This window comes from Microtus oregoni, unplaced genomic scaffold (genome assembly GCF_018167655.1).
Source record: "Microtus oregoni isolate MIOR12 unplaced genomic scaffold, Mior012 000002F_ref0000024, whole genome shotgun sequence".
NCBI classification, from domain to species: domain Eukaryota; kingdom Metazoa; phylum Chordata; class Mammalia; order Rodentia; family Cricetidae; genus Microtus; species Microtus oregoni.
This window is the reverse complement of record NW_024543061.1, coordinates 56,419,950-56,447,688: the sequence shown is the minus strand read 5'-3', so window position 1 is coordinate 56,447,688 and position 27,739 is coordinate 56,419,950. Positions and strand designations below refer to the sequence as shown.

General features: G+C 47.6%; 1 protein-coding gene across 2 annotated transcripts in view; it reads right to left on the bottom strand.

The window, feature by feature from the left end:
- Positions 1 to 5,411: 5,411 nt before the first annotated feature.
- The window catches only part of Tsen2 (tRNA splicing endonuclease subunit 2), a 43,488-nt gene continuing 21,160 nt past the window's right edge, over positions 5,412 to 27,739 (bottom strand). The window contains exons 7-12 of one of the 2 annotated variants that reach the window (XM_041637413.1): positions 20,277 to 20,327; positions 14,816 to 14,954; positions 9,398 to 9,434; positions 8,007 to 8,184; positions 6,863 to 6,952; positions 5,412 to 6,086 (exon numbers count right to left, since the gene is read on the bottom strand). In XM_041637413.1, coding sequence (XP_041493347.1) covers positions 6,027 to 6,086; positions 6,863 to 6,952; positions 8,007 to 8,184; positions 9,398 to 9,434; positions 14,816 to 14,954; positions 20,277 to 20,327 — 555 coding nt within the window. In that variant the 3' untranslated portion in view covers positions 5,412 to 6,026. The remainder of the gene's footprint in view (positions 6,087 to 6,862; positions 6,953 to 8,006; positions 8,185 to 9,397; positions 9,435 to 14,815; positions 14,955 to 20,276; positions 20,328 to 27,739) is intronic. The other variant, XM_041637420.1, reaches the window with a different exon arrangement.

Genomic DNA, 27,739 nt, shown 5'->3' with positions numbered 1-27,739 from the left:
CACCCAACACCTCATGACTGACAGAACACCCAATATCCCATGACTGATAGGACATCCAACACCCATGAACACTGACAAGGCAGCCAATGAGAGACCCAGGCCTGGCGTAGGAGGTCCTCTGTCTATGTGTTGCTTTCATTAGTGAATAAAGAAACTGCCTTGGCCTGTTGATAGGGCAGAACTTAGGTAGGTGGGGAAGACAGAACTGAATTCTGGGAGGAAGAAAGGAGAGTCAGAGAGACACCATGGATCCATTAGAGACAGACGCTGGGAATTTTACCTGATAAGCCACTGCCATGTGGTGATACACAGATTAATAGAAATATTTTAAATTAAGATTTAAGATTTAGCCAATAAGAAACTAGAACTAATGGGGCAAGCAGTGGTTTAATTAATACAGTTTCTGTGTGGTTATTTCGGGGTTAAGCTAGCTGGGTGGCCAGAATGAACAAGTGGCCTTCCTGTTACACGGGCCCTAGAAAATACTTGATCCGTAGCCCCTACACAGACCCCAGACAGCTAGGATCTAAGCCTTGACCCAGGGAAAGAAACACAACCTGAAAATGGGGCAGGAGCCTCAGGAGTTGGCGCTTTGTCCCCAAACCTGGAGCCAAAGAAAAGCCCCAAGTCTGAAGACTAGGACCAAAGGGATGCCCTAAGTCCCTAGGTCCAGGACATACCAAAGAAACTTGCGTCGGCCCCAAAATTAGGGTTAAAGTGGGAGAAAGAACTACAAAAAGAAACACAGTTTGGACCCAGAAATGGAACCATTTCTGCCCCTAACTAGAAACCAACCAATCCCTGAGCAGGGAAAAAAGACAATCAAAGTCCCAGACAGTTACTGGCCGCTGGGAATTCCCCTCAGGCCTGGTAAACCCATCCTGAGGGTGGGCAGCCAATCTCAAGCCTGGAAGATTGAAATTCCCCCTCACGCCACTAGGGGGCAGCCAATCACAAGGCTTGAGGCTTGGAATTCCCTGAGCCTTTACCCCTATATAAACCTCCATTTTTTTGCTGCTCCTGGTCCCTTTCCTGTGTTGTTCTGTTGCTGCAGCTGCTGTAGTTGCAGAAGTAGTTGCTACTTCAGAAAGACAGAGGGACCTGAGTTAACTAGTGAATAAAGACTGTTTTTTGTTTTTTTTTTTTGGTTTTTCGAGACAGGGTTTTTCTGTAGCTTTGGAGCCTGTCCTAGAACTAGCTCTTGTAGACCAGGCTGGCCTCAAACTCACAGAGATCCACCTGCCTCTGCCTTTCAAGCTGGGAGTAAAGGAGTGCGCCATCGCCACCCGGCATGAATAAAGATTCTTTGTCTCGTGGTGATGATTTGGGTTTTAGAATTGGGGCATAACAGCCAGCATCCCATGACTGACAGGACACACCCAACACCTTATCACAGGACACTCAAACTGCACCCCTCAAGTTCTGTCCTTGGTGTTGGCCGCACTGAAACAGATTCCTCTTCCGATGTGGGATGTCACTCTGTATGCTGTGAATGTTTTATTACCATTGTTCAATAAAGAAGCTGATTTGGCCAATAGCCAGGCAGAATAGAACCAGGTGGGAAATCCAAGCAAAGGGAAGAAGGCGGAGTCTGTTGAGATGCCAGAAACTAAGCAAGATGTGAGGTAACAAGCCACAAGCCTCGGGGTAAGACATAGAATAATAGAAATGGGTTAAGTTGTAAGCTAGCTAATAATAAGTCTGAGCTAATAGGCCAAGCAATTTGTAATTAATATTAAGCCTCTGAGTGTTTACGCGGGAACTGGCGGGCAGGAGAGAAACCTCCAGCTACACTCTCCTGTGTCACCGCACTCGCTCCCCCGTTGGGTGGCTTTCTTGGGAACTAGCCCTGGTCTGCTGACCTGGAGCTGTACTAACACAAGAGAACCTCATGAATACCAACTATATTAGCTATTCCCCTTGTCACTGTGACCCTACTGACAAAAGTCTCAGAGAAGGAGGGGTTTATTCTGGCTCTTGGTTTGAGGGGACAGTCCATCATGGTAGGGAAGTCACAGAGGCAGGACTCTGAGGCAGCTGAAATGTACTGAATCCCGCAGTCAGGAAGCAGAGAGACGGACCCTGGTGCTCAGTTGATTCCTCCTTTGTACTCTGTCCAGGACACCCGACCTTGGCACTGTGTGGCTTACTACTTAGCATGGGCTTTCCCTGCCAGAGGTTTGTCTTCTAGGTGGTTCTAGATCTTGCTGGCTCTAGGTCTGGAGGTGGCCTCTGCTTTCCCAGGAGCTCTTGAGAGTCTTTTTTTTTTTTTTTTTTTTTTAGCATAAACTGGATTAGACCCTATCTTATTTTTTAATTTTTTTGGTCAGCATACAAAAAATTATCAGTATCCCACCACCCTTTCCTGTCACCCCCAACCCATCCCCATGCCTTACGATACACACTAGCAATAAAGAGAGCAACTTGTTTCCACAGAGGCGCCTGGTGAATGCTACAATATGGTGGTTTTGAGGGGTAGAGTGGACGTTCCTCCATACCAAATACTTGCATTTATAAATTCAGGAACTTTAAAGAAAAACAAAGTTTTCCATACAGATCCCACACAACAGCTAAGACTTCACTGGAAATCGAGGTGCCTGGGATGGAACCAGGCTCTCTCACTGAACCCGAGGCTCACCGTCTGGGCTCTGCTGGTCAGCTAGAGAGCTCTCCATATCTGCTCATCTCCCATCTCCTGGGCCATGCCTGGCTGTGCACCTGGCTGCTGGGGTCCTCGTGCTTGTATAGCAAGTGCTCTTACCTCAAGCCTCTCCCCAGCCCCATCTCCATTTCACAGATGAGGAAACTGAGGCTCAGAGAGCTCGCCATTCCCAAGGCTACCCATGTCCCTGGTGCTGACAGGGAATGTGAACTCAGGCCTTCTGATTCGATTTTATCAGGATATGCCATGGAAATAGGTTAAAAGGAGCTGGATGTCAGTGCCAGAGCACTTACCTAGTGGGCGTGACACTCGGGCAGACTTTAGGACAAACCATCACTGATAAAATGTCATGTGGAAACTTAGCCAGCATGGGGAAGGGAGGCTCATCAGGACAGGTTGACGCCAGCTCACGTAACCTAGCAGAAGCCTGCATCCTGTGTCTCAAAAATTCATATGAAGACACCAACTATTCAAGCTACAAGCAGCTTTTCACATAAAAGAAATTCGCATACCGGCCATTACTTTAGCGGGTTTACAAAGCTTTTCTCCATTATGTGTTCTTAGGCTAGGGATCCCTATATTTTGCACAACGCTTTTCAACCTTCTAGTACTTTACAAAACAACATGCTTTTTTTTTTCTCTTTCAAGACAGGGTTTCTTTGTAGCTTTGGAGCCTGTCCTGCAACTAGCTTTTTTTTTTTTTTTTTCTCTTTAAGATGTGTGTGGCTTTTGTTTGGTTTCTTCTGTTTGGAGACAGGCTCACAGGCCAGCAATCCTCCTGCCTCAACCTGCTGGTACTAGGTTTACAGTTACGCTCCACCACTTGGGCAATGCCTCTTTTTCTCTCTTTGGCTTTTTTTTTTTTTTAAAGATTTATTTATTATGTACACAGTGTTCTGTCTGCATGTACACCTGCAGGGCAGAAGAGGGCACCAGATCTCATCATAGATGGTTGAGAGCCACCATGTGGTTGCTGGGAATTGAACTCAGGTCCTCTGGAAGAACAGCCAGTGCTCTTAAGCGCTGAGCCATCTCTTCAGCCCGGAACTACCTCTTATAGACTAGACTGGCCTCGAACTCAGAGAGATCCGCCTGCCTCTGCCTCCCGAGTGCTGGGATGAAAGGTGTGCACCACCACTGCCTAGCTTCAAAACATGCTTAAGATAAATTGGTGTGTTAAATAAACATCTTGAGTTTAGGCTGGTACGTTTTAATAGGCCAGAACACTTGCGGCTAGAACACTTACGACCTGAGTTTGATCTCCGGGACACAGCTGATGGAAGGAGAGAGATGACTTCTGCAAGTTCTCTGACCTTCAACCCTGAACATTTATTTCTGTGTAAATGCCCACCTGCAAGAGACTCCTGTGAGCCTGAGGCTCTGAAGGTGTAGGGAGGGAATTCTGCCGAGTTAACTTAGGACATCTTACTTGTGGAAAGTCCTGAAGGTGGCTTTGTCACAGGGCAGACCTTCTAATCTTGATGAACTTGGGGTTTTTTTTTTTTTTTTTGAACTTGGGCTTTTTAAACAAATGTCTTGTCTTGCACATTAGTTTCAGCAGGGCACAAGCCCTCCAAGGGTGAGCTGACACTCTTGGCTGGAAGCCACAGGTAGTATTGAATCAACATCCCGGCTGGTATTTCAGTCTAGCACCCCAACGGTTCTATGATAACACTGAAGAGCACCTGGTTTGCTATACGATGGCCAAGAACCAGGCAAAGAAGAAACATTTCCAAACAGGCTTGAGTAGAGATGCTGTTTCTGGGGCTGGGGACCTACCAGCTGTAAGCGCTGACCTAGCATGGGTCAGCCTGCATACTTGGAGACCCTTGTGGATGATAAAGCACCTGAGATAGGCTGAGACAGGGTGACAGCGCGGGGTGAAGCATCCCTGGGAGAGCTCGGACTGCAAGGCATCCAAGCACTGAGCAGGACTGAATGAAGTGTGAAGTGGCTCCTCAAACTCTTGGTTCACTTTCAAAGTTCTGAAAATTGGTGACTCAAAACAAGAAAATCTCCACTCAGGAGCCTGGGGGGAAGCACATGATGGTAAAATCACCAAAATGAACTCGGAGCAAACATGTCTGCACAGGCCACTGATGCTAGCTAGCTGGGAGTCCTGGCAGGGAGGCGCTGCACTGCTGAGCCTGCTCTTCAGATCACACATGTGTGAAGGCAGGAGCGAGGTCTGGACAGACGCACACAACTAGGATGTGGCACCATGCACAGACTGTGTGGAGTCAGGAAGCTGGTGTCTTGGTTCATGCCCCTTTCCACTTCTCCAGAATATTATGATGCTGTCAAGCACCAGACCTGGGCCAGGTGTTTGGACTTTCCAGCCATGAAAATGATGAATCAAATAAGCCTTTCTCTTTATGTGCTATCATCAGGTATTCTGCTAAAGACACAAAAATTGACTAAGATGCCCAATGCCCCTCAGCTTCTCTGATGCCAACAGCTTCTTTGCTCTCTAGCCCACGGGAAGAGGGGAACGATGTCATATTCTGCTAAATGTAAGCTGTATTCGTTATCTTTCCAAAAGCTTCACTGCTCATCTTTATTTTATAAAAAGTTCTTCAAAGCAAAAGCAAGACACATTTTATTTATTTATTTATTTATTTATTTGGTTTTTTCGAGACAGGGTTTCTCTGTGGCTTTGGAGCCTGTCCTGGAATTAGCTCTTGTAGACCAGGCTGGTCTCGAACTCACAGAGATCCACCTGCCTCTGCCTCCCGAGTGCTGGGATTAAAGGCGCGTGCCACCATCGCCTGGCAAGACACATTTTTTTTTAACTCACTTTGTAGACCAGGCTGGACTTGAACTCAGAGATCTGCCTGCCTCTGCTTCCCAAGTGCTAGGATTATAGGTGTGCGATACCATGGCCTGGTGCAAGATGCATTTTGGGGGGGAGGGGATTTTTTTGAGACAGGGTTTCTTTGTAGCTTTGGAGCCTGTCCTGGAACTCACTCTGTAGACCAGGCTGGTCTCGAACTCACAGAGCTCTGCCAACCTCTGTCTCCCGAGTGCTGGGATTAAAGGCGTGTACCATCACCACCCAGCACAAGATGCATTTTAAATAGCTGATACTGTAGAATTTTGTGTTCAAGAAGCAAACATGTCAAATAATGAGTTCATTGAGAATGTATCAGTCACTCAGCTTTTCAAGGCTTCCAGACCATCACTGATTTTCAATCATTTTGGTTATTGGTTGAAGTCCTTGGGTTAGCTGAGCCACAGGAGTAGATTTTCCACTTAAAGCCACAGAATATGAGGCTCTGGTCCCCAAACATGCGGATGCTTCTCTGGGAAGATTGATAATGCATAGTCAGAGTTGCTGGTGAACTGCGGACTCTGAGATCGAAGGTCAAAGCTCATCTTGGTCACTTCTCTCTCGCGAAGAAACCCATCGACTGAGAATCACCTCCTGCAACCGAGCAAAAGAGGTCTGGGCGTCAGAAAAAGAAATGGGAGTCCCAGGCATGTGACACTATGACCCTCACATGGGAACCTGTCCACTGTCACCACTGAACTAGTGTCCCAGCATAGCAGCGACAAAGGCTAGTGCCTGACCCCTAGGACTGGTGGTCTGAGGGGCACTGACACTTGTTGGTTGGCCATGTAAACTTTGGTTGACATTTTTATGAACCACCAACCTAGAGAAGATCAGAACAAACGGAGGGAGGTGGCACTGGGGCCCTGGAGACTCTGACTGGGACCAAGGAGGACACAGCCTCCAGAGAGAAGGAAAGCAAGGCCACACTGGCTGTGTGTGGGAGGTCTTCTGGGCAGTGGCAAAGGGAAGGGTACAGAAGCAACAGCACTAGGGACTCAATGATGAACTCGGCAGCACTAGCAGAGAAAAACAGCCAGTACTGGAAGGCGCCTGGAGTAAGCTGTGTGGGCGTGCGAGGCCCTGTTTTCACTCTCAACACTGAAGAAGTTTGAGGAGGGATAGATGGCTAGTCTCTGGGCGCGGGACCTGTGGGAGACCTGGCCTGGCTACAGCAGGAGAAGGGAAAGCAAGAGAGAGCCTGGTACTGTGGAATGGTGGAGTCTACCAGGTTCAGGGGGAAGAAAGGGAGTCAGGTTTACAGGGCCAGAAGAAGCTTTCCGTCAAAAAAAGATCCTTCCTGTAAGCTCCAGAAGATGCAGTGCGAGCGGACTCTCAGAAAGCTGTGGCCCTAGTTCTGCTACACACACCTGAACCTGAATCCTCTTCATGCATTCTGGGGTCTCCATGTCTTTGCTTGTCATGGAAGAGGGCTTAATCAAGTAGCACAGCATCAGTTCCTGCAAGAACAGAGAGACCGCATGTGCCAGTGTGTGGAGAGGATCAGGCACCCCTGCCTGTCCCTGTGTACACTGGACACACACTGTGGTGCACACCCGTCCCTGTGTACACTGGACGCACACACTGTGGTGTGCACCCGTCCCTGTGTACACTGGACACACACTATGGTGTGCACCCGTCCCTGTGTACACTGGATACACACACTGTGGTGTGCACCCATCCCTGTGTATACTGGACACACACTGTGGTGTGCACCCATCTCTGTGTACATTGGACACACACTGTGGTGTGCACCCGTCCCTGTGTACACTGGATACACACACTGTGGTGTGCACCCGTCCCTGTGTATACTGGACACACACTGTGGTGTGCACCCGTCCCTGTGTACACTGGACACACACTGTGGTGTGCATCTGTCCCTGTGTACACTGGACACACACTGTGGTGTGCACCCGTCCCTGTGTACACTGGACACACACTGTGGTGTACACCCGTCCCTGTGTACACTGGACACACACTGTGGTGTGCACCTGTCCCTTGTACACTGGACACACACTATGGTGTGCACCCGTCCCTGTGTACACTGGATACACACACTGTGGTGTGCACCCGTCCCTGTGTATACTGGACACACACTGTGGTGTGCACCCGTCCCTGTGTACACTGGATACACACACTGTGGTGTGCACCCGTCCCTTGTACACTGGATACACACACTGTGGTGTGCACACGTCCCTTGTACACTGGATACACACACTGTGGTGTGCACCTGTCCCTTGTACACTGGACACACACTATGGTGTGCACCCGTCCCTGTGTACACTGGATACACACACTGTGGTGTGCACCCGTCCCTTGTACACTGGATACACACACTGTGGTGTGCACCCGTCCCTGTGTACACTGGACACACACTGTGGTGTGCACCCGTCCCTTGTACACTGGACACACACTATGGTGTGCTCTTAACCATGGAACCATGTCTCCATCTCCTACATTTCCAATTTTAAAAAGGAACTAGGTAAATGGCAGGCAAGGCTAAATCTGTGTTACCTTAGAGACGTTCCCTGAGACTCTGCTCAAGGCAGCCAGCGACTTCCAGCTAAAAGGCCTACGGAGGGAGCCCTCGAAGTTGTCGTCCACGAGCTCAACGATGACAGAATAGCTAGGAGACAAGAGAGGCATCCTGGGAAACCCCAAAATCACCTTGTTCAGAGAGCAGTCTGTCCCACTAAAACCAAGACACAAGGATTTCTCAGTGCTGCTAAGAGCCCAGACCATTAAAGAGAATCACTAATGACAAACCGACGGGAAGCTACCACTCCAGGATGATCGCATGCTTACTGACATAGGAACAGAAGCGTTTCTCTCTAGGGAAAGCATCAGTTCATACAGCTGCTTGGATGCTCTGAAGACTGCACACAGACTAACCTGGTGTCTAACACATACATCATGTATACAGTGCAAAACAGAGTCTCACTTTGTAGCCCTGGCTAGCCTGGAACTTGTTATGTAGACCAGGTTGGCCTCAAACTTATAGAGCTTCACCTGCCTCCTCCTCAGAGTACTGGGGTTAAAGATATGAGCTACCACACTTAGCCGTAAATAACTTTTTAAAGAAATATATCTTATTTTTATAAGTATTATGTTTGGCTGGAGAGATTGCTCAGAGGTTAAGAGAACTAGTTGCTCTTCTATAGTACTCGGGGTCAATTCCCAGCGCCCACATGGCAGCTCACAACTGTCTGTAACTCCTGTTCCAAGGGATCTGATACCCTTATGCAGACACATATGCAGGCAAAACATCAAGTACATAAAATAAAAATAAACCATTGGAAAAGTAATATAGGTGTTTGCCTGAAAGTGTTGTGTACCACATTCATGCTTCTGTTTGTGGATGACAGATATTGGGTCCTCTTGTTGAAAGCCACCATGTGGGTACAGAGAACTGAACCTGGAGCCTCTGGACAAGCAGCCAGTGCTCTTAACCACCAAGTCATCTCTCTAGCTCTAGCAATACTACTGTTTTTAGTTTTTTTTTAAAGATTTATTTATTATGTATACAACTTTCTGCCTCCATTTATACCCACACGCCAGAGGAGGGCGCCAGATCTCTTTACGATGGTTTGGAGCCACCATGTGGTTGCTGGGAATTGAACTCAGGACCTCTGGAACAGCATACAGTGCTCTTAACCACTGAGCCATCTCTCCAGCCCCTAGTTTTTAGTTTTTTGAGACAGGGTTTTACTGTGCAGCCCTGGCTGTCCTGAAACTCCCTTTGTAGACCAGGCTGGCCTTGAACTCAGAGATTTGCCTGCCTCTGCCTACTGAGTGCTCCACCTGGCTAGGAATATGACTTTTAATTGTTTCTGAGACATTGAAAATGAAACTTGAAGCCAGAAATTTCCTTGTGTTTTTTCAATTAATTTAAAAATTTTCCAAACCTTGCATGGTAAAACGGAGGGCCTTTCCGATACAGCACTGCAAAGAGGAGAAAGGAGATGTTAACCCATCATAGCCAGGCCAGAGTGAGGCAAGCACTCCTCTTTCTGCACGAGGACACTCTGCTCTCTGCCCCCTAGGCTGGCTTCGCACCCAAACTCCTTCCCAGAAACACAGAAGTCAGTCAGATCCGCTGCCAAACCTCGATATCCTCGCCCACCCCATAAGCAGCTCTCCTGGTGTTGGGACTGAGTCCAGTGTGTAACGTGGTAGGAAAAACATGAAGTCCATAAAATGTGCAGTATTTGTGATAACTCAGAGCGAGGGTAGCCCCGTGAGCATGGCAGACGAGCAAACTTCCGGTTTATTTTAGGGGAAGCCAAAGGTCACTTCTCAGCCTCTTGGTTATGGAAGTGTAGACATGCAGGTCCTGGGGAGATGGTTCAGTGGTAAGAGCACTGATGAGAACCTGAGTTTCAAACCCCAACACCACATAAAAGTGGATTATGGTTATGCATGCCTGTAACCCCAGCAGCAGGGAGGGAGAGGCGGGGGGTGTGGTGTGCTGTGGGGTGTGGGGTGTGGGAGGTGGATCTCGAGAGCTTGCTGGCCAGCCCAGCCAAAACAATGAGCTTCTGTTCCGGTTCACTGGGAGATAAGGAAATAAGGCAAAGAATGACAGAAGAAGCCACCTGCCATCCTCCTCTGACCTCCTGATGCATGCTTGCCTGCAGTCATATGCATGTATTGCACGCACTCACATGCTTGGGCTGGCAAGATGTCTCAGCAGGTAAAAATGCTTGGTATGAATACCCATACACTGTGCCCACACCACGGCACATGTGCCCTTGCAAACCTGAGCCCATGCACACACAGAAATAAAAGCTAAAATAAATAAGAAAGAAATTCAGCCAAGAGGCTATAAAGATCCATAACCACACACTCCACCCAGTGACCAGATTGCCTTTCTCATGGGGATCTGACACATGAAGGAGTGAAGCCATACTGCAGAGACCAAAAAGAGTCTCTCATTGAAGGAGCCTAGGCCTAAGGACTGTACACCTCCACAGGGGCCCTTTGGTGGCAGGTACTGGCTAGCTGCCCACCATGTTCATCTCGCTTCCTCCAGGCAGTTCCTGAGCAGCCAGGCCTGGCCCTGTGCTGTGTCATGTGCCATGAGTTCAGCACTTAAGTGAGTGATCCTAAGAGCCTGTGCTGAAGACAGCAACTGGAAGCCGGGACCCTGAGCACCTGACAGTGAGTGATCCTAAGAGCCCGTGCTGAAGACAGCAACTGGAAGCCGGGACCCTGAGCACCTGACAGTGAGTGATCCTAAGAGCCTGTGCTGAAGACAGCAACTGGAAGCCGGGACCCTGAGCACCTGACAGTGAGTGATCCTAAGAGCCCGTGCTGAAGACAGCAACTGGAAGCCGGGACCCTGAGCACCTGACAGTGAGTGATCCTAAGAGCCTGTGCTGAAGACAGCAACTGGAAGCCAGGACCCTGAGCACCTGACAGTGAGTGATCCTAAGAGCCTGTGCTGAAGACAGCAACTGGAAGCCAGGACCCTGAGCACCTGACAGTGAGTGATCCTAAGAGCCTGTGCTGAAGACAGAACCAGAAGCCGGGACCCTGACTGAGCACCTGACAGTGAGTGATCCTAAGAGCCCGTGCTGAAGACAGCAACTGGAAGCCGGGACCCTGAGCACCTGACAGTGAGTGATCCTAAGAGCCTGTGCTGAAGACAGCAACTGGAAGCCGGGACCCTGAGCACCTGACAGTGAGTGATCCTAAGAGCCTGTGCTGAAGACAGCAACTGGAAGCCAGGACCCTGAGCACCTGACAGTGAGTGATCCTAAGAGCCTGTGCTGAAGACAGCAACTGGAAGCCAGGACCCTGAGCACCTGACAGTGAGTGATCCTAAGAGCCTGTGCTGAAGACAGAACCAGAAGCCGGGACCCTGACTGAGCACCTGACAGTGAGTGATCCTAAGAGCCCGTGCTGAAGACAGCAACTGGAAGCCGGGACCCTGAGCACCTGACAGTGAGTGATCCTAAGAGCCTGTGCTGAAGACAGAACCAGAAGCCGGGACCCTGAGCACCTGACAGTGAGTGATCCTAAGAGCCCCTGCTGAAGACAGCAACTGGAAGCCGGGACCCTGAGCACCTGACAGTGAGTGATCCTAAGAGCCTGTGCTGAAGACAGAACCAGAAGCCGGGACCCTGAGCACCTGACAGTGAGTGATCCTAAGAGCCCTTGCTGAAGACAGCAACCGGAAGCCCGGGACCCTGAGCACCCGACAGAGTTCACCTGGAGCTAACCGGAGATGCTCTTGGGATTTCATGTAAATAAGAGGGAACTCTATAATAAGCCCCTAAGCCTTAAACAAACAATGAATGCCACAGCCAAGCGCCGAAGGCCAAAATCTATAAGTAACCTACAGCTATGCCACTATTGCTGCCACATGCTAGCCCCGTGACACGGGATGCTCCTTTACTCCCCATGAGAGGAAAGGTCAAGGAAAGTCCGTTCCCCTTGAGCAATAGCCACAATTTCCTTTTGGAAGACAGTGATCCTGGAGCCAGTTCAGGACCCCAGAACACTGCAGAACCCCTTCACCTAGCCTGCTGTTTCTAGCCCATTTCCTGTGGTCACATTCAAACAACTCTCCACTTTGGGGGTACAGCAATGGGACCCAGGACCATTGCTTCCGGCCCAATCTCTGACAACTCAGGATGTGAGACTTCAGACCAGTTACCTCTCTGAACTGCTTTCCAAGAGTCTAAAATGAGGGCACTGCTGGGCACAGTGACACACACATGTAATCCCAGCTAGGCAGGAAGCTGAGCCAGGAGGGTTGTTCAGCTGTGAGAGTGGCCTGGGCAACGTGATGAAACTCCATTTCAAGACACAAACAAAAAAATTAATCATCCAAGGGTGAAGCTTCAAGAAATGAAGGTCCTCTCTACCCCCTGAATCCAAATTTGTATCTTCACCCCAAATTCTGGGGGGCTCAATGCTTAGAGTAAGTCATGAATCACGTGGACATGCCTCGGACAGCCCTTTTCAAGAGTGCTCTCCACAGATGTTTCCTCAACATCGCAGGACGGTGATACGACAGATCTCAGGCAAATGAAGTGATGGAGGAAGGTCATTGGTTAAAAAAATAAAGAAACTGCTTGGCTGGCCCTCATAGGTTAAAACATAGGTGGGAGGAGTAAACAGAACTGAATGCTGGGAGGAAGAGGAAGTGAGCTCAGAGGCCATGCTCCCCTCTCCCGGGCAGACGCCATGAAGCAAGCTGCCAGGTCAGACATGCTGAATCTTTCCCGGTAAGACTGATGCTACACAGATTATTAGAGATGGGTTGATCGGGATATGAGAATTAGCCTGTAAGGGCTAGAATTAATGGGCCAAGCAGTGTTTAAATGAATACAGTTTGTGTGTTGTTATTTCGGGGCATAAGCTAACCAGGCAGCTGGGAGCTGGGTGGCAGGAAAGCAGCCCGCAGCTCCTACAACAATGAAGAAGCCAGCTAAGGCCACGCAGTTGATAGGAAGTAGATCTGGCTGTGACCCGGGAGCTGTTACCCATGCTGCATCTCAACATACTGGACAGCCTTGCTGATGGCTTCAGCTTCTATTCCGCTCTCGTGTGTGGCTGTGATTGCAGGAGTGAGGATGAGAGGAAGTCAAAAGAAACAAAACAAGGCCATCCTCAGCTCACCCTATCAGCCACGTGTGCAACAACCAGGATGGAAGAAACAGGGATGGGCACATAGCAACCGACCGGCTGCTGACCAGAAGAAGAGTTCCCCCTGAAGACTATCCCACAATTCCAGGTGTTGTGACTATCCTCGGAGCCAGGCAACTCTCTGGGGGGGGGTTCAGCTGTGCCCCCTTGGAAATGGGTCATCTCAGCTAAGTTTGTTGACTGTTTATGCCCACCATGGAGGGGTGGGGATGGTCATGAGACCCTCACCTGAGTATCCAGCACTCCTTACCACTTGCTGTATGTAAATTGCCTTAATTACATGTGGCCTAGGGGAGGGACTAGCATATATAGGCCTGGGAAGACTAGGGTACAGTGTGGGGTGGGGCCCATCTATGGGTCTATGTGATGAGCCCTCATCCTTTCTAGGTGTGGCCTGTTGGGGGGAAAGCAGCACCCACAGCACTGTAAGTAGCCCCTCACCTAAAAAAACAAAAACAAAAAAACAACCAACTGACTGGCTCTCCAGAGTAAACTTTGGCAGAATTGTTCTTCAGTTCCTCACTGGGACATTAGGACATAAGCAGGGGTGGATGTTGCTTATGCCTCAACCTGGGAAAGAATTCTAGCAGCACCAGGTTAAGCACAATCTACTTTAGAACATTATAATTTTGATCTATTTTTAATTTTTTATTATCTGGATGTTTTGGCTGCATGTGTTTTTGTGCTCCACGTGTGTGCTTGGTGCCCAGCAGAGGCTCAAGAGGAAGTAAGATTCTCTGGAACTGGAGTCACAGATGGGTGTTATCTGCCATGTGTGTGCTGGGAATAAACCCAGTTTCTCCTCCATTCCAGGCCTCTTCAGTCACTGGTAAGACAGCACTCAGAGAGTCTCACTAAACCAGGTCACTTCAAAGATTTTTCATTTGTCCAAATCCAAGACCCAGGCCCAGCCTGAGCCCCTCAAGACCCATGTTCTCCACACTCTTACCTCTGTGTAGTTCCTGAGACTGGCCTTTGCCTCTGTGCTAGCTGTTTGCTCTGCCCAGCAAGCCCTTCCCAGATACAACTCTCTCTCTCTCATATGCTCACAGCCCTTCCCAGATACAACTCTCTCTCATATGCTCACAGCCCCCAGGGGATCCCTGCGGAGGCAGTGACATGAAGTTCCCATGAGCCTGCACACCAGGATCCAAAGCCTGGAAATGACTGGTCCTGGAAACCACTAAGGCACATGACCATGACCGTTCCTCTCCACGGGAGTGATGAGCACCGGGACACAGAACAGCAAAGGCTGCCACGAGGAATGAGTGTACAGCGCCACACTGAGAGTGTGTTCAACAGATGACAGCTGGGGCCATCATCGCAACTCCAGGACTCTTCTCATTTGGGGGATGAGGCAAGCGAAGCTGCAAGGACACAGCTGACCAAAATCACACAAGACCATGCCTGAGGTGCAGTCAGCAGGTTCAACGGAACTCTCGTCTGTGGTAAGAAAAGCCTGCGTCTGCTTGTAGCTTCCTCAACATACTGCCTTCTCACTCTGTGGACTTAACCCATCCCATCCAAATACCCAGCATTTCTATTCAAATCATCAACAGCACAGATGGCTAGCCCACCCTCCCAGGCAAAATGTGCTGACCCTGTCCTCGGATCTGTCACACACATACATACATACATACACCCCCCCCTCCCCAAGAGCTACTCACACAGATCTGTTCCGTACTTGAGCCCCACTTTGGGCACCCAGCCTTTGCTTCGGAAGTAGTGGTAGGCCATGTAGGTAGTCCTGAAGGTGGGCTGGACCGCGGTGAAGGCTTGCCAGAGCTTTACTATCGTTAAAGGCTCCTAGAGTTATTGTTTGAAGAAAAGACATTAGTTTGTGTGTCTTCACTCCCACTCGGTAAGCGAGTATACATCTAGACTAGCACGATACCACAGCAGCAATGGAGGCAAACAAGAGGGGTTTCATTCAGGAGACCTGACCCACACTGACTATACGACAGCAACCACTATGTATGGCTCCTCGTAACACAGGTGCTACTGTGAGGTCTAGCTCAAACAAGAGAAAGCAACATGAGCAACCTTGGTAATTTGGGTCATGTTAATTTAATCACACTTTTTCCCCTTCAGTGCTGGGTGTGCAAAACAGGTCTTGTGAGCACTTAGGCATGTGCTCTACCACTGAGCTACAGCCCAGCCATCCTACATATGTGCAGTTAAAAAAGCTATGCACATATTCTCAGAATTGTTTTTGTGGGTGTGGCGATAGTTTTTTTTTGAGACAGAGTCTCACAGCTGTAGCCCAGACTAGCCTTGTACTTGCAGTCTTGTGTCTGCCTCCCATGGACTACCAGAAAAGTCTCCAACGTGTGGGAAGTCCTTCTGTCTATGTATTTATTGCTTTTATTGGTTAATGAATAAAGAAGCTGCTTTCTGCCAATGGCTTAACAGAATATAACTAGACTGGAAGATCATATATATATATATATATACACACACACACACACACACACACACACACACACACACACAGAGTCAGGAGCCGCCATGGAGCCGCCAGAGGAGGAACCTTGCTGGTAAGCCACAACCACGTGACAATACACAGAATAATAGAAATGGGTTAGTTTAGGATAAATGAAATTAGTTTAGTTATATAAGAGCGAGCCAATAAAAAGCTAGAGTTAATAGGCCAAACAGTGATTTAATTAATGCAGTTTCTGTGTGATTATTTTGAGTCTGGGAAGCCAGGAATGAACAAGCAGCTTCCAACAACAAATTGGAGCTCCCTGTGTCGACTATATCCACATAAAACCTGAGAAAGCTTAAAAAGGAATTCTAGATTCAAAAGAAGAGAGTTAGACATGGCTTTTTGGTAGCATCTTCTCAGGTGGGTCTCTTTGCTAGAAGCAAGCAGAGATGCGAATCTTTTAAGAGAAGGCTTCTTGGCTCACGTAGCAGCAAAAATTGCACAGCTTCTTTAAAAAACAGTGGCCTCCCGGTTTGCCCGCACAAATGGCTCTGACTCTTTCAGGAGGTCCTGATGCGGAGAATTTAATGAGGTTTGTGAGCAGAGTGCTACAACTTGCCTAAAAATGGGGCAAGGTACATGGCTCTCAGAGGCAGCAAACATGCCTCTGCCATGTTGGACTGGGTGGAGCAAGCAGGCAGGGCCGTGTTGGCCCTAGCCATGCCTGCTTAGCATTTAAAAAAGGGGGCACTTCTGGTCAAAAGATAATTATAGATATGCAATAAAGATGAATTCAGATGGAAAAGACCTCTAAATGGGTGGCAGTGTTGGATAAATGTACATAGGCTTGGGAGAGAGAAGAAAAAGAGTATAGGGAGTTATAAAAAGAAGCAAACCATTTAAAAAATAAAAACAAAGTTTTTAGAGAGACAGAGTACAGACAGTCATAGATTAAAAAAATAAAAATAAGTAATGTAAAGATGGATTACGTATATTATTGTGTTTTCTTTGAATTTTTTGACAGTGAAGGAACTAAGTACAGAGAGATATTTCACTGTACTGGCTGCTAAGCTAAACCAACATATATCTTAAACGTATTACAACTTCAGAATTTGGGTCTAAGGATTTGCTGCTTTGGAAAAAAGGTTCTTCCTTTGTTTCCACAGATGAGAACCTATGGATTCCTTCCAGACTAATGTGGTTTGACGGACCAAGACCCCCCCTCAAAGGTCGCCGTGAATGCCCCCCCCCCAAATTACTTTGCCAAATAAACAGTCGGAAGTAGTTTGGAGAGAACTACGTCCAAATTCCCAAATATTGTTTATAAATGTTTGTTTACATTTAAAGGGGGATATATAGATATGAATACTTTGCATTGGTATGGATCTTGGTCTACCGATACAAATTTTAGATCAATTTTGTTATATGTATATTTTTGCTCTTGATTAAGGTACTGTGTGTTGCAGCTCATTTAAAAATTCAATGTAAAAGCCGGGCGGTGGTGGCGCACGCCTTTAATCCCAGCACTCGGGAGGCAGAGGCAGGCGGATCTCTGTGAGTTCGAGACCAGCCTGGTCTACAAGAGCTAGTTCCAGGACAGGCTCCAAAACCACAGAGAAACCCTGTCTCGAAAAACCAAAAAAAAAAAAAAAAAAGAAAAATTCAATGTAAAATAAAAAAAATCTTTTTTAAAAACAAGGGCTGGAGAGATGGCTCATGGGTTAAGAGCACTGGCTGCTCTTCCAGAGGTCCTGAGTTCAATTCCCAGCACCCACATGGTGGCTCACAACCATCTATAATAAGATTTGGTGCCCTCTTCTGGACATGCAGGACCCACAGAGAAATGACTGCTGAACTTGCTTAAAGGTGAGACAATCTTTCAGGGTCTCTGCTTCATGAAAGAGTCTGCTAGACATTCTGCAGGACACAGAAGAAAGTGACTGACAAACTGCCAATATAGGTGGAACCGTCTTTGAAAATCCTGCTTCATGGAAAAGTCTGCTGTATACTATGGGCCTGTAGGCTGAATATGGGATGCCCCATCATTACAGAAGAACTTTGGGTGACTGTCCAGGCAGCAAGATGTCTCTGTCAATTTTAGAACTTTGGAAGTTGCTTACAATGAACTTTCTGTTAACTTAGGTAATATTATATCCTTCTGGAATCTTTGATGGAATTGGAGAATTTATAATTATAGTTAGTTTTCCTTAGTTATGATAAAAGATAAAATAGATATAAATATTGTAACTGTAATTCTTGCTTAATAACTTTTGTTATATGTAATTTTACTATGTTAAAGTTAAAAATCTTCCTTTTCACTTAAACAGAAAAGGGGAAATGATGTGGGAGGTCTTTCTATGTGTTGCTTTTATTGGTTAATGAATAAAGATGCTGCTTTCGGCTAATGGCTTAACAGAATACAGCCAGTCTGGAAGATATATATATACACACACATACATACATACACACATATATGTACATGGAGTAGGAAGAGGAGAAAGATGCAAGCCACCAGCCAGAACCTTGCCAGTAAGCCACAGCCATGTAGTAATACACTGATGAATGGAAATGGGTTAATTGTAGATATAAGAGCTAGCTAGCTAGCAATACGCTTAAGTTATTGGCCAAAGAGTATAGTTATTGAGTGATTATTTAGTGGTCTGGGAATGAACAAGCGGCCTTCGCCAACATTAGAGAACCCAGGAAAGGAAATGCTGAGGCCAGGGTGCAGCTTAGTGATGGAGCATGGGCTCAGCACACATATGTTCCAGGCTCCATCCTTGGGAGAGGGTGAGGGAAAGGAATGAGTGTTCTGGTGGAAGCACCACCCCAGCCCCTGGCATCCATATACCCAAAAGTCTGGAATATTCTGGTGGAAGCTTCACCTCAAGCCCTTTCCCCCATCTCTCTCCGAACCCTGCTGCATCTCAGGAAACCCGCCAAATGATGACCCCTCCCCTAAAGAGGTTCAAGACCATTCCCACAGGGTATTTAAACTGCCCCCCAGAATACAGACATGTGGATTTTGTTGGTCTCTTCCCTGAAAATCATCTAGGAGAATTTTACCCATTAAACATGGGCTTTTTCTAATTCAATTTGATTTGGTTTGATTTGTATTGCTGTGTTGTTGGAGAGGCTTATAGGGTGCAAAAACTTTTCAATGAGAAACAGCAAAGGTCAAGGGGTCAGAGGCCATGCATAAAGGTGGGGATCTGGGTAATGACATTCTGGGCAAAGGAACCAGCATGTAGTGTTGAGCTCCAGTGCAACAAGCCCACTGGAGTGTGTTAGCATACATGGTCCTTTAGTGAGCAGCTACTGCAACGCCAGGCCAGGTGTGGGAGAGTAAAAAATAATTCTCTAAGTGAAAGTTTCATTCAAGACTCAAAGATGATTCCTGGCTCCATCTCAGCTTTCAGACAGGAGAATGGCCACCTGATGGTGCAGTCTGATATCCCAGCTGTGGGCACAGCAAGCTGTATAGCGCTAACCTGGCTGTGTTCAGGCCACCTGAGGGTGTAGCATAACCCAGCTGTGTCCAGAAAGGAGACTTGAACAGAATAAGACTGCTTTTCAGGTTCCTTCAGAAAACAGTCACGAGTAACTGGATGGGTTTGGAAAGTGCCTTTCCTGATTCTATTGCTTGGGAAAGATTAACCCTTCAGCTGGCTGGGCCACGGCTCACTGACAGAGCATGTGCATAGTATCAACAAGGCCTTGGACTCCGTCCCTAGGTCACAAATAGCTCTTATAAACACCTTGGGTTAGTTTCTGTTCCTGTATGTGTGGCTTCAATTCCTCACTAAGTCTCCCTAAGAAGGTGGAGTCCTAGCAGGGTGCCTGGGGATCCCTAAGAAGCAGACACAAGCACTTCCTCTGCTGTCTGTCTCCCTTCTTCTTTCTCGTATCTTACATACTTTGAATAGGCATGACATCAAGGAAAAAAAAGGACAAAGGATGTCCAGTGACAGGCCACCCCCTTTCATCTGCCTAGAGGTCAGCAAGGACAACGCCCTGGCCAAGGTGAAACCAGACTTTGAAGTCACCCAGGTATGGGTTAACCAGCTGATTCTAACCACACTAGCCAGGAGGCCTTGGCTGAGCACTGGTCCAGTCTCAGCATTTGCATGGCAGCGTAACTGTCTGTGCTCCAGTTCCAGGAGACAAAGGCTCTCTCTGGACTCTGTGGACCAAACACGAATGGGCTGCACAAACATACAGGCAAAATGCCTATACACATAAAAAAATCAAACAAACAAAAACAAAACCAAAATATAAAAAATCCAAACAAACAAAAACCATTGAATTTAAAGGGTTCCTATACATACATGTGTAGGAACCACACATGGGTGACTTTGATTATTCTTCCAGTGCTGGGGATGGAACAAGGTCTCAAACATGCCGAGCAGGCTCTCTGCTCCTGAGCTGCTCCCAGCCTGCAGAGCTTTACTTTTTGCTGGTGATTTTAGTAGCATCCTTGCACTTCCCACAGGTCCTGAGAAAGACACACTCTGAAAGGTTCACCCTGGCTTGTGCCTGAACTGCTCCAGCTGAGGCCCCAAACCCAAAACTTACAGGAAAAAGATAATTCCTACTTTTTTTCAGTCAAAGTTGACACATTTGTGCTACAGCTCCATGGGAAGGGGCTCAACCTACTGTCAACAGGGGAACTGTGAGATTATATGCATACAGAAACTTACCTTCTCATAGTAAATACTTAAACATCCCAGGGCGTATGCCAGGAAGAAAGCCTACAACAGAGCAGGGGAGTTCCCATTAGAAGCAGTCTTTTAGGGTGGGCAGGTAAGCAACCGCCTTGCATGCCCATGGTTCACCCCAGCATCACCCAACAGAAATAAAAATAGCTTTCTGATGAAGCCAACATGCTTTCAAATGCTGATCCAATCCCAACAGCTACATGTGGTGGCTTTTATCCCAGGCAGTCAGGATTTACTATGGTCCTCAGGTCTCAGGTGCCCCGGAGATGGGGTGGTAGTGACACTGGCTTACTTTGTGTTTTACTGACACTGGTGCTGCAGACTGAGGACCTCCTCCTGCATGGCTGAACTTCCCTACCAAACAATATCCCAGTCTGACTTTCCTAACATCAAAGTATTTGAAAAGGCATGAGACACGCTGCCCATAAATAATTACAGAGTCCCTGCCTCCAGGTTCAGGGCAGGAGGGCCCTGGAGTACAAACAGGACTTGGCTTTTTTCCTCACTGTCCCCTCTTGTACTAACCTGGGGTACGTGTAGCAACAAAGGGCCAGAAAGCTGAAAGGTGAATTAGTGTAGCCCCTCAGTGACCTCCTTCAAACCACCCAGAGCCACTGGGCTGATGCTCTCCAGAGCTGTAGCTCTCCAAGGCTGTCTGCAGGTCTTAGATCTTAAACTCAAAAAGCTATCTGCCTCATTCGTGTTCCTGCTAGGTGGGGGGACACAGGTAGGGGCAGAAAAGCCCTGCCTCATTCGTGTTCCTGCTAGGTGGGGGGACACAGGTAGGGGCAGAAAAGCCCTGCCTCATTCGTGTTCCTGCTAGGTGGGGGGACACAGGTAGGGGCAGAAAAGCCCTGCCTCATTCGTGTTCCTGCTAGGTGGGGGGACACAGGTAGAGGCAGAAAAGCCCTGCCTCATTCGTGTTCCTGCTAGGTGGGGGGACACAGGTAGAGGCAGAAAAGCCCAAAGCCTCTGGTGAGACCATGGCAGAGCCCATCACAACCAGACCTCACGGTGATTGCAAAACAGTAGCAGTATTCTCACTCATTTGGAAAATGTTGTGGAATATTAGTTTAAAAATGTGTTACACTCCTTTATGCTGTGGGATATTTGTTTAATATGCAAAGATGTGCTGCATTCTAATGTTGCATTTGTTTAACTCTGCGAAGCTGTGTTACTGTGCCTGTCTAAAACATGCGATTGGTCTAATATAGAGCTGACTGGTCAATAGTGAGGCAGGAGAAAGAAACAGACAGGGCTGCCAGGCAGAGAAAAGAAATCGAAAAGAAGGAGAAGAGGGAGTAACAGAGAAAGGAGAGGAAGACGTCTGGGCAGCCACCCAGCCAGCCATGGAGTAAGAGGAAAGGAAGGAACATAGACCAGAGAAAGGTAAAAGCCCAGAGGCAAGAGGTAAATGGGATGATTTAAGTTAAGAAAAGCTGACTGGAAGTAAGTCAAGCTAAGGCTGGGTATTTATAAGTGATAATAAGTCTCCGTGCACTCATTTGGGAGCTGGGTGGTGGCCCCAAAGAGCAAAGTGTAAAAAGAGTCAAACACTAACCACAGGGAAACAGTTATTCTCATAGAAATATTGTTCAGAGCAGGCATGGTATCTCAGTCCTGCTCTTGGAATACGCCCAGCCCTTCCACTCTGGCTGTCTACCATGTTAAAGGCCCTTTCCTCACCATAGGCTCAAGCAACTCTTCTGCCTGTCTCCTCCAGAGTGCTTGCTTTTGTCTGGAAATGTCTTTCGCCCATGGATGTCTCTGAGGAGAAGATCACAGCAGGCAGAGCAGCCTGAGGCTGTCCCTCAGCCTCTAAGAGTGTCTCGCTTCCCTTTGGTGAGGGTTCAGTGCTTGTGCTAAAAGAATGAAAGGTACCCCGACTCCTGCCTTGGCTTAGGTCCAGGCAGTTAGATCCACTGGGTGTTCTGCACCTGCTGGGCTTGCTTTCCAGGGGCCTACCTGTCCTGAGGGCTGGTTCTTTCTGCTGCCCATGGCCCCACAGGCCCCACAGGCTCGTCTTGCTTTCCAGGGGCCAACCCATCCCAAGGCTGCTCCGGTCCTCTTAGTGCTACCCACAGACCCACAGGCCCCACAACCTTGTCTTGGCCTCACCCTTGTCTTCACCTTTATTACTACTGAACACCGCAGTTTTTGGATGGACCAGGTGACCAGAAACACAATGGAAAAGATAAAGCTGTCGCCCCAGATGATAAGTTCCCTTAATTTTTTTTTTTTTTTTTTTTTTGCCAAATTTGTATTTCTTGGTTTAGAAAGGTGAAAAAGAAAAAAAAAGGTCTGCCTCAGAGGATCAGAGTGGAGATGGAATAAGGTCTAGCAGACCTGGGTTCAAGCTTTCATTGAGGTGGTTTAAATTGCTTTTATTTTCAACTGTTATTTTATGCATATGGGTATTTTGCCTGTATGTATGTATTTAAGTGTATCACGTGTGTTCCAGGAATCCAAGGAAGCAGGAAGGGGGCATCAGATTTCCAGGAACTGGAGCCACCATGTGGGTAATAGGAACAGAGCTTGGGTCCTCCTGAGGATAAGAGCCAGTGCCCTTAATCCTTATCTCTTCCATCTCCCTGAGGTGTTTCTATTTGGAGTCAGATCCTCATGAGACAGGAGAGGGAGGTCTGCGAAGCTGGCATCACCAGCAAGCTTCTTCCCCTTTTGGGTGCTCAGTGGAAGTGAACCTGATGACAGTTTTCCCATCATAGGGCTTACTCAGGTCAGGGCTCACAGCACTGGAAAGCCAGTTCTCAAAGGCAGACCTCTCCAAAGCTATGGAGCAGCCTGGCTCAATGATCACATGACTCCTTAATGGAAGACGAGAGAGAGAGAGAGAGAGAGAGAGAGAGAGAGAGAGAGAGAGAGAAAGAGAGAGAGAACAGAATCAGCCAAGTGGTAGTTAGCCGTGAGCATGGCTCAAGAGCCCGTCAGGGAAGACGCTGGCTGTGGAAGATGCTATCTGTGTTACAGCTGTCAGCGTCCAACAGAGGGACAGGCAAAAGCCTCTCAGGTGATGCAGTCACTGTGAATTCTTAATTTATGATGGCATCAATAATTTAGAGAGAAGAGAACTTGCTGTGGGGGAGGGAATGTGGGCTACCAAAGAGTCAGGAACTGCCGCCAGGAAGGACGTGCGCAAGGGCCTTGCATTTGCGTTAAGTTAATGTGATATTTGATACTGAACATGAACTCAAAGAGAATTGTTAGCTCAGCAAGCAGAAGGGAGCCCATCTGAAAGACCCACCCCTTCCTTAAGCTTTCCCTTCGCAAGCCACACCCTTCTACAAGCTACAGTCGAACCAAATTTTGCTGGAGCTCATTTTTAAATTAAGAGGAAAGACAAACAAACAAACAAACAAACGAACGAACCTGTCATTTTGTGCCAGGCCAACAGAGAGAATCAGAAGCTAAACTGGGGCCAAGTCCACCAGGATGCACCATCCCGGTGAGAGATGCACTCATCGCTTCATGCCTTCCAGGACAGGCACCTGACACATGCCATATCTCATCTGACTTTCACTATGACCCTCTCAGGGAAACATCCCGGAATGTTACCATCCGAAAACCAAAGGGATGCTACCTCTTGTGTGCTATGTTGATGAGGTCAGCATTTTCTCCCTACTTACCTTTTCTGTCTTTTGAGACAGGGTTTCACTGTGTATCCCTGTCTGTCCTGGAACTTGATATATACACCAAGCTGACCTGGAATTCACAGACATCCCTCTGCTTCTGCCTCCCAGTGCTGGGATTAAAGGTGTGAGCTACCTTGCTCAGAACCATTTATCTTTGTCTATTAGTTCACTTCTATCTTTAACACAGCGGGGAAAAAACCCAGGGCTGCAGGCATGCTAAGCAAATGCCGTGCCACGGAGGTATGATCCCAATCACCATCATCTCCGTGCCACGGAGGTATGATCCCAATCACCGTCATCTTACTTATTGCCATCTATCACTGGCAGTTCCCAGCAAATGCTTCAGAGTTCAGGCTATAGAGTCAGAGGGCTGAGGTCCAAGTACTGATCTTGAGCAAGGAACTTAACCAACCTGAGGTTCAGTTTCTTCCCCATCAGAGAGCTCACAACAGGATCTAGGGCTGTATGAGGACTCGAGATAATACAAATAGGTCCTTAGCAGAGACACTGAGACCAGCACACACACTATTCCATTGTTCTCATTATGTGTGACTTCCTCTTGAGCCCTGGAGCTGAGCCCACATAATCATGGGCCAATGAGCACCCCTGTGGATGTTCCCTCTTCCATGAAATGGAACAAGCACAGTGCAACCCCGTATCTGGAGCGGATGATGCAGGTGAGGCAGACGGGGTAGGTGCTGCACAGGAGCTCCCTTCCCCGTCCCAACTGCAGATCCCCAGAAGAACAGGGAGGATGAGGTCTTTTTCCTGCTCACATCTCCAGCATTCTTTCGGAAATGCTGGCCGAACAAAAGACCACAAAGGGAGGGACACACCCCTGCTGGCGTCATTCCCCCCAAGGCCCCACCAGCTTCCCTTTTCCCAACAGCCAGTCACAGGGTTTACAAGGAGGCTCTCACCACCTAAGGATGGTTACTGTGTGCAAAGGATAGAGAAATCATGGTACACACGAACAATGGGATTTCATTCGACCAGAAAGAAAAATGAAACGATACATTTGCAGGAAAATGGAGATTACTGTGTGAAGCGAAATCAGCCTGCCTCAGAAGGCCAAATTCTGCAGCCCCCCCCTCATCAAATGTAGACTCTGTATCTACATTTGCGTGTGTTAGCATAACACGAGAAAGGATGCTGGAGTGAGAAGAAGCTAAGATCTTCCAGGGGGTGGACAGGAAAGAAAAGAAGGTAATGGGATCCAGGTGAGAGCAGGGGGTGTTTATCTGAGGGCAGTAAGGGGACAAAGGGCGGGGTAAAGGAGTGAAGGGGCAATGAGATGAGAACAGAAATAAAATATATCGACACACATGTATGAACATAATGAAGCATACTTTGTACGCTAACTTAAATTTTTAAGTAAAAAAACCAAACCCAAATCTATGTGAAACAGCTGGCCTTCAACTCCTGATCCTTTTGCCTCCACTTCCCAAGCACTAAGACTACAGGCATGTGCCACCATGCCTGGCACCTCTTTCTTTAACTGCCCTGAGCTGTATACACTAGGAGGCAGGATCGCAGGTCTCTTTCCACATAGTTAAGGAGCTGCCCAACACTGCGGATCCATTGTCTTTTCTTCACTAACAGGAAATGAGATTTTTACTAAATACTGATTTCCCGTCTACATACAGGTGGTCTGCTTTAGTCTCTTTGGGCCAATCTTTTCATTCTTAAACTTTTAATTATTCTAACCTTATGTCTTTTACTACCAGCTACAAAGAAGTTTGTTGTTTCAACTGTTTTGTTCTTGGGCTGGGTAGGTCAGTGCCTCCTCTTGCCTAGCTTACACGAAAGCCTGGTTTGGCCCCAGCAGCAGCAGCTGCAGCAGCAGCAGCAGCAGCAGCAGCAGCAGCAGCAGCAGCAGCAGCAGCAGCACTTTCTCATGATTCCAAAAGAAGTTTAAGAACCAACGCCAGGGAGAGCTGATTCTCTCTTTTTCCTGCTGGTTCACAAGCATGGTCTGAACCAAGCAGATCCTCAGTGCCACTCAGGGGAATATATTAAGGCCATGCATATACTGTGAAGCTGGCCTTAAATATGGCGAAGGAGGAAAATCCGAGCTCTCAAAAAAGTCATTCAGGCCGGGCGGTGGTGGCGCATGCACTAGGGAGGCAGAGGCAGGCTGCCTAGTTCAAGGCCAGACTGGTCTATAGAGTGAGTTTCAGGACAGCCAGGATCACACATAGAAACCCTGTCTCAAAAATGCAAAAAACAAAAAAACAAAACCCCGACAATCAAAAGGTTGTGGTGAAAGTAATTTTACAGTTAGGATCAGTATTTTAATAGTAATAAAAGTGATCACAAATTTCTGTGTGGAATTGTAGTTACTCAAATCAATGGAGTGTGATGCTGGCTCATTTTGTTTTTGTACCGGTCTCCCTGTCCAGGAAACTAAAAATGTTGTATGCAGCATCCAGCACAGAGGTCACACGCGCCTGTTGGTACAAAGGGATGTGGCCGGGGCAACTAGATAATGGAAATTTGAACTTATTCAAGTTTAATTAGTTTAAACTGAAACAGTCACATGAGGCCAGTGGCTACTGAGTTTCAAGGTACACCATCAGCCTCAGGGGAAAAAAAAAAAGGATAAGGTGATGTCCCCCAACAGCCTCCCCACTCAGATCTCTATCACTGGCCTTCCTGCAAGGAAGAGAAGCACGGTCCAGGGAAGGGAGGGTTAGACACAGCCCTGGACGGACCACCGGGGATGAACACAACACACTCTCCGGCCAGAGACCTACATGTCTGTCACTAGCTGTGGAGAAGGGAAGGGCCCACTGCCTCCCACAGCAGAAAGACAGCTGTGTGCAGAGGAATGGGAGCAAGAAGGGAGCGTTTCAACCACATGGGATCACAAGCTAGAGGAAGACATCAGAGGGGCAGTGTGAGGTCATTTTTTGGAGAACACTTCAGAACGTAGCTAATTCACTGAGGGGAGCACGCTAAGTGATTCTACAGATGGAAATGCCTAGAACCAACTCACTCAGCAGGAAGTACGTGATCAGATTCACACAGCATATTAAAAACAGTAGGTTCTGCAATTTAAAAAACTCTAATTCTCTCTCATTTTTTTTTTTATTTTGAAAGAGTATGAATTTAAATTTCTGGGCTCAAATGATCACCCATCTTCAGCCTCCCAAGTAACTAGGACCACAGGTACATGTGGCCACACCAGGTAGACACCAGGTATTTTTATTTATTTATTTTTTTCAGTACTGGGGATTGATGCAGGCAGGTACTTGGCCAATGACCTTTGTTGCCAGCCTGGGTTACACACTTCAAATGAAAGAACAGTTATTCTAATTAGATCTTAATAAAGAGGAATTTTTAAAAAGCTGATGAAAATTAGCTGGGCATGAACACACACCTTCAATCCCAGTACTCAGGAGGCTGTCGAGGGGATCTGTGTGTTTGAGGCCAACTGTCTATATAATGAGTGTTTGGACAGCCAGAGTTATGCCATGAAACAAACAAACAGAACAGAACAGAAAATCCTGACAATATTCCGAAACCTTGAGGAGAAAAGAAGAACTCAAGTTGGGTGTGGTGGTACATACCCAAATCTTAGGACGCCAAGGCAGGAAGGCTGTGAATTTAGGCTAGCCTGGGCTATGTAGCAATAAGCTATCTAAAAAAAGGAAGAATGAGGAGGAGGAAAAAGAGGGGGAGAAGAGAGATAAGGGAGGAGAGGGAGGTCTCATACAAACTCCTTAAATGTTCAATTCTCCTATTCTTTCCTGGCTGAGGGTCTGAACCAGGGGCTCTCACACCATTTCAGTG